This window comes from Athalia rosae, chromosome 6 (genome assembly GCF_917208135.1).
Source record: "Athalia rosae chromosome 6, iyAthRosa1.1, whole genome shotgun sequence".
In the NCBI taxonomy this organism is placed as follows: domain Eukaryota; kingdom Metazoa; phylum Arthropoda; class Insecta; order Hymenoptera; family Athaliidae; genus Athalia; species Athalia rosae.
This window is the reverse complement of record NC_064031.1, coordinates 14506906-14512965: the sequence shown is the minus strand read 5'-3', so window position 1 is coordinate 14512965 and position 6060 is coordinate 14506906. Positions and strand designations below refer to the sequence as shown.

General features: G+C 35.4%; 1 protein-coding gene across 2 annotated transcripts in view; it reads left to right on the top strand.

The window, feature by feature from the left end:
- Positions 1-6060, top strand: part of LOC105692159 (all trans-polyprenyl-diphosphate synthase PDSS1) — a 41636-nt gene that overhangs the window by 31087 nt on the left and 4489 nt on the right. For both annotated transcript variants that reach the window (XM_012411181.4, XM_048657640.1), the window contains 5 exons: positions 1668-1801; positions 2096-2237; positions 5276-5365; positions 5493-5624; positions 5759-5953. In XM_012411181.4, the coding sequence (XP_012266604.2) occupies positions 1668-1801; positions 2096-2237; positions 5276-5365; positions 5493-5624; positions 5759-5953 (693 nt within the window). The remainder of the gene's footprint in view (positions 1-1667; positions 1802-2095; positions 2238-5275; positions 5366-5492; positions 5625-5758; positions 5954-6060) is intronic.

Sequence of the window (6060 nt, the reverse complement as noted above, 5' to 3'; positions counted from 1 at the left end):
TACATATATATTTATACGTGTAACTCTCACCGTTCGATTTAACAGGCCGCAGCTGCATTAGACCATCCAATTTTTATAGTCTTTTAGCATAGAAGTAAAAAGCAAAAGAAAAAAAAGGAAAGGAACAACAAATCACAAAACTTCATATCATCGTTGGGACATTTTCTCCAAATTTTGATAATGTTTGTGAAGAAATAATTAATCTGCACCGGTAATTTCGGTTCTCGTATATTATATAGATATATGCATTGGTCGTTGAAAAAATTAATCTTTTTCTTTTTATTCATGTGACTATCTAGTACGATTTTTAATCGTTGCATATCTATTTCGTCAGTTTTGCACCATACTTGCACCGTGCTTATAATTGTGTAATTGAAATTGCAGAAAATTGAGAAACAGAAAAAAGAACTTTAAATGTAGTTAATTATTCAATAAATGTGTATATAGGTGCTTTAGCGAAAGCATCCGTCATCGTACGGTTACTGCAGTTTTTTTTATACTATGTATATTACACGTATGATTATGAACCTACACAGAAATTGAAAATAGCTGTAACGATTATAGGTGTACCCACATTGTATAGGTAACTAAAATATTTGTCCTTCAAATTTACCGATATTAATTATTGTTGCCTAAGAATTCTCGCTCTGCGACGAATTATTGTCCTACGCGCACACCGAAAGGTTTTTCCATTTCCATCGAATTTACATATGAATGTTATATTGCCAAATCAAATCTCGCAACATCCTATAGAATCTCAATGCCAAAGCCATAATTAGGCCTGATTTTTCCGTTAACTGTGATAATAAGATTTTTTTTTTCGATCTGCAGATGTAGAAATACCCGTGAGTGTTTCGGCATTGATAATATTAGTTTAGATTATTACGTACGATTGGTATATGAAGTCACGGAATGAAGTTCATCGGGATTGGCTTCTTTCCAGTAAAATTTTCTGTCCATACCACGCGTAGTTACCACATTCGTGTGATTGGAATTCTAACATTTCAACGTAAGTGCTTAGGTTTTGAAAAAAAATTCAACGTCATAGAATGAATAAAACATTCCTAAATGAAAATTTCAATGGAGTTTTTCTTGCTCGAAGTTTTGACGTTGAAAATATTCCCACAAGCTATTTTGTTCTTCACGCATTAGGACGTTAAAAAAAATAAATGAATATAAATGACAGTTTTCAAATACATGTCTTACAATTTTCTTTGTTGAGAAAACGATACATTTGTACAGAAGCGTACTCTCATTTTTGTTAGTTATTTAATGCAAGTATAGATACGTATTACGTAGGCGTAGTTGTAAGTTCAGGTGAACCGTGCGTACAAGAGGATCTGGTTCTTCATCTATCGAAGTAGGGCAAAAAAATTAACGCTAATAATGTACTCGCTGGTGAATTGGAAAGCAAACAGAGTGACGTTCATCACTTTTGGTTTTTGCGATTAAGAAATCGGACGTGAATAAATACCGAATCACGGTATACGAATCGATTTGATTGTGAGAAAAGTATAGATGACGTAATAATGATCTTCCTACTCGGATAAAAATATATATTACAAGAAAAAATATATATATTACGATATATTTTGCAATCGGGTACGAATAGTAATTTTGCATTAATGAGTAAGTAATTGCATGAAAATTTATTAATTGTGTTTCAGCAACTCATCCAAAACACGTCGCAAGATGAGCTGAAAACAATAGCAACATATTACTTCGATGGGCAAGGAAAAGCCCTACGACCAATGGTGGCTATTCTCATGGCTAGAGCTATAAATTATCATAAGGAAAGAAGGTTTGTCATCTTTGCGATATTTTTTCACATTAAGTTCTAAATATTTATCGAAAAATGGATCGGAAATAGTCGAGAACGAAAGAACAAAAGAAATTGAAGTATTCGAACTTTTCACTTATCTGTAAAAATTGGGAAAGTTGTCAGACCATTGGTTTATAGCTGATTAATTAACGATGAACGTTATTTTGGTAGATTATATTTAATTTGACGCGTATTTTTAATCAGAGTTTTATTATTACGTCTTCGGTGATTATTGAATTTGATTGATTTTTTTTTTTTTATATCTATATTCAGCCATCTATTGGAATCGCAAAGGCAAGTAGCGATGTTTGCAGAGATGGTCCACAACGCTTCTCTAATTCACGATGATGTTATCGATCAATCAGATTGTAGACGTGGAAAACCGTCCGCAAATGTGCTGTGGAATCACAAAAAGGTAAAATTTCATTGCATGGATATTTTATGTATTTCGAAAATTTATTCACAAAAAAAACGAATCTGCCTGGTGTCTGGACGAATTACAAGAAGTCTATCAGGCAATGAGCACTTCACACTGCAACGTCTTGAATCAAAAATGCATATGGAATTTAGACGTTAAGGAGGTCAATTCAATGCGTGTGCGGCGACACTTTCTTTCGGATCCGGAAGTGTGCCGATTGACAAGTAACTCTCGAATTACGTACGTGATGAGTGACTATGGCTCATCGAATACAGACGATCCTCGATCGATTTGAAATTTCTCAAATAATTAGACACGTTCTAGGAAAAAGGAGGAAAAAATTAATCAACTTTATTTCGTCTTTCTTTTTTGTTATACCGTCAAGGTCTGGAATTGCCAAATGCTTGGTTGAACTACACATTAAGGTGGTTTGGATTTTTCAGATATAAATGCTAAATACACAAGTTCTGCGGCGGTGAAGTTACGCAATACATTATCGCATTTTAATTTGAACTGACCGAGTTTGCACTCGGTAGTTTGTTATAGATTTTTTTTTCCTTTCTTTGAAATCTATGAATACCGGTGCTCGGTTAATACGAGACCGAAAGTTAATTTCACCTTTACTTCAGGCTGTCAATTAACATATATTCGGGAACCGCAACGTCCTTGCGAGATGTTAATTCGATCGCTTATAACAGTATTTTCACATGGCTGGACTAAAACTGGTCACATAAGACACAGGTAAAATCGTATATTTTATGCGGTCCTTTGGCAAAAATCTTCGAAATTGATCGAAACAGGAACATGCGGAATTCGAATCCACGAATACCTAATGACTGTTAGATAACGGATTTTTTCAAACTAAATCTTACGGTTAGCTGAACGATTCCAGCTGCTAAACTCTTATTCGAATTCGGTCTTATTTCATAATTTTAATTGAAGTATCAGACGATAAAAATCAGAAGGAGTCTAAATGTCTAATGCACTGATCATTATTCAAATTGAGGGTGTAACGATTACCAGAAGACATACAGTTAATTCAATGAATCAGCAATACCAGTTCAATGTCCACAACATTCCTTCATCGCGAGCAGCGGTCAAAATGCTGGTACTCGTACTCACTTATTAACGTCACGCTGCTGCTGCTCGACTGATTGCATAGTATCAATTCGGTATCAATGAGCTGTCGATTTAAGTTTTATTTGCAAGTGCTAGTTTTTTCGAAGCACCGGTCTTCTTGGGTTGTTTTTTAGAGTATTTCAATATCCCATGCGTGTATTTATTGGATAATTGTAACACTGTCATCGTGAAAAAAATTTGTGACACTTCGGACATATCTGTTGTGGCTGAAGAGTGAAAGGAACTTGACGTTAATTGCTTCTCAAGGTTGACCGACCATTTAGTTAGCAGTAATACCTTCTGTCAATTGTTAGTATTTTCAATTGTAATAGAGTCAAAGTTTACGACCATTACTCGCTGAGTTATTGATGCAACAGGCGCAAATTGAGGTCTTGTGATTTTGGAGAATTTTCTGATCAATGACCCATACTTTTCGATGCATTGTGAAATTCACATGGCTCTTAACTCCATTTCAATTAATGAGTCTATGAATTAGTCGTTTTATAATTTGCAAGGAAAACAAGAGTTTCGCAATCTTTAATGTTCATGTTCCTTCATACTGCCATGCAAGTACTTCACACCCAATTTGATAACTAGTCTGCAATATCCGCACTGTTTTTCTTTCCCCGGTCAACTCACTACCCAATCAAAAATTATAGTGAAGGATATAGATGAATACAAAGGTATATGCACCAAACATTCACTTATCTGGTACGACAGCATCATTTTCCTAGACTTTGGTGGTCAGTTACAATGTTGTATATACTCTTGGCAAATTATCTCCTTTCACTACATGATTCCGCAGCTTTATAGTTTGCCAAATGCCGCAAGGTTTTTAAACCACCTGTTACACATGCCTACCTATGAACTCTTACACATAATTATTTCAAGAATGCCCACAGTTCGCTTTCTACTTTTTCATAACATTTTTTCGGACCAATATCGATATTAGAAATACTTATAAAGGCCGTGCTGAGTTTGAGTCTTTGATCAATTTACTCTTGACATTGAATATCCCAAGTTTTCTTTTAAAATCTCGAAATCTGTTCCACCACGAAATCAATGATGATATGTATTGATACTCAGCAATGTTAATTGCCTTTTGACTGATGTTTTCACTTATCATAATCTCGGCACTTCCCTCAAGAAATCAATCCTGTTAATTCTCTTACTGCTCGTCATCCGCTCAAGGGTTCTCCTCCTCTGTCATCTGCAGTTGATACGCTGACGGATATGACTTCAAAGACTTTTCAATCTCTCTGTCCCTGGTCGTTGATTCAACACCAAGTTTCTCTCGAACCTTACAACGTTTATTTCTGCTAGCTTTCCATTGTTACTAAACTTGTTCGTTATTCTGCAGAGATTATTTCGCCAGAATTTGAATGATATATTACTTCAATGATGATTGCGTGACCTTGTTCTTCTCAGAATATTTTTTCATAAATACCCACTTTTTTTAATGAATGCGTGGTTACTTCCAGTCACAAGAATATTCTCAGATTTTATGGAATCTTATAGTATTTTAATAACACATGAAATGTTGAATTCTCGCTACATAGATTTATGCGTGATAGCGATATTCGAATTACTTCAAACTTCGACGAGATACTCTCATGACCACCTAAGTTGTTCCATGCAGCAAAAAACCACCATGCCAATAGACAATAAACTTTATGCTAGTTTATAAATATTCAAATTTGCAAGAATGAAATAAAATGCCGTACAATCCTATAACTTGTTACGGGCTACGTTGATTTTACATCAGATCGTAAAACATCTTCTCATGGGAGCTGTGAACAGATTTCACAATATTCAAATTCAAACAAATAATGAATTACCCTCTGTTCTTCGCGGTGATTGTTTATTTTTATTTTTTCATTTATGTTCAAACACCTCATTTTTCTCCTAACTTTCAGGTCACGATGGCTGGTGACTTTATTCTCGCCGTTGCATCAATGATGGTAGCACGAGTTCGCAACGATGATGTCACGCTCACCCTAAGCCAGGTAATTAGTAAATTACATCAGCTAATATTTCTACACACATACAGCACACATCGATGTTATGTAATAATTGAAAAAAAATTCACTTGGTTTGATTTATTGTCTCATTCTTATCTCTCATTAATTTCAGGTCGTCACAGACCTAGTGCAAGGTGAATTCATGCAACTCGGTTCCAAGGAAACAGAGAATGAAAGATTTGCCCATTATTTGACGAAAACTTATAGAAAAACAGCCAGCCTCCTTGCGAATTCCGCAAAAGCCGTGAGTGCCATTTCTTTCAGCTTTTATTGCTGTCAGATAAATATTCGTTGAACAATAGTTAACTCGACTGCGGTCGAGGCATGAGTGGAAGAAATTTTTCGATGGCATTGTTCAAATTTTGCTCTTCTCTGAAGGTCGCGATGTTAGCTGGTGCTGATGATCAACTGGCGGACGTAGCCTTCCAATATGGAAGAAACATTGGACTTGCCTTTCAGCTGGTAGACGATCTCCTGGACTTTGTGTCATCATCAGCAGCTATGGGAAAACCAACAGCAGCTGATCTCAAATTAGGACTTGCCACAGCACCAGTTTTATTTGCTTGTGAACGGGTAAGAAATGTTCAAATATATTCAAAACACCATTTTGTGACAGAATGGCATAATCTCAAATAGTTCAATTGCCATTTTTCACTCTCTAAATTTGATGGTTTCTAATA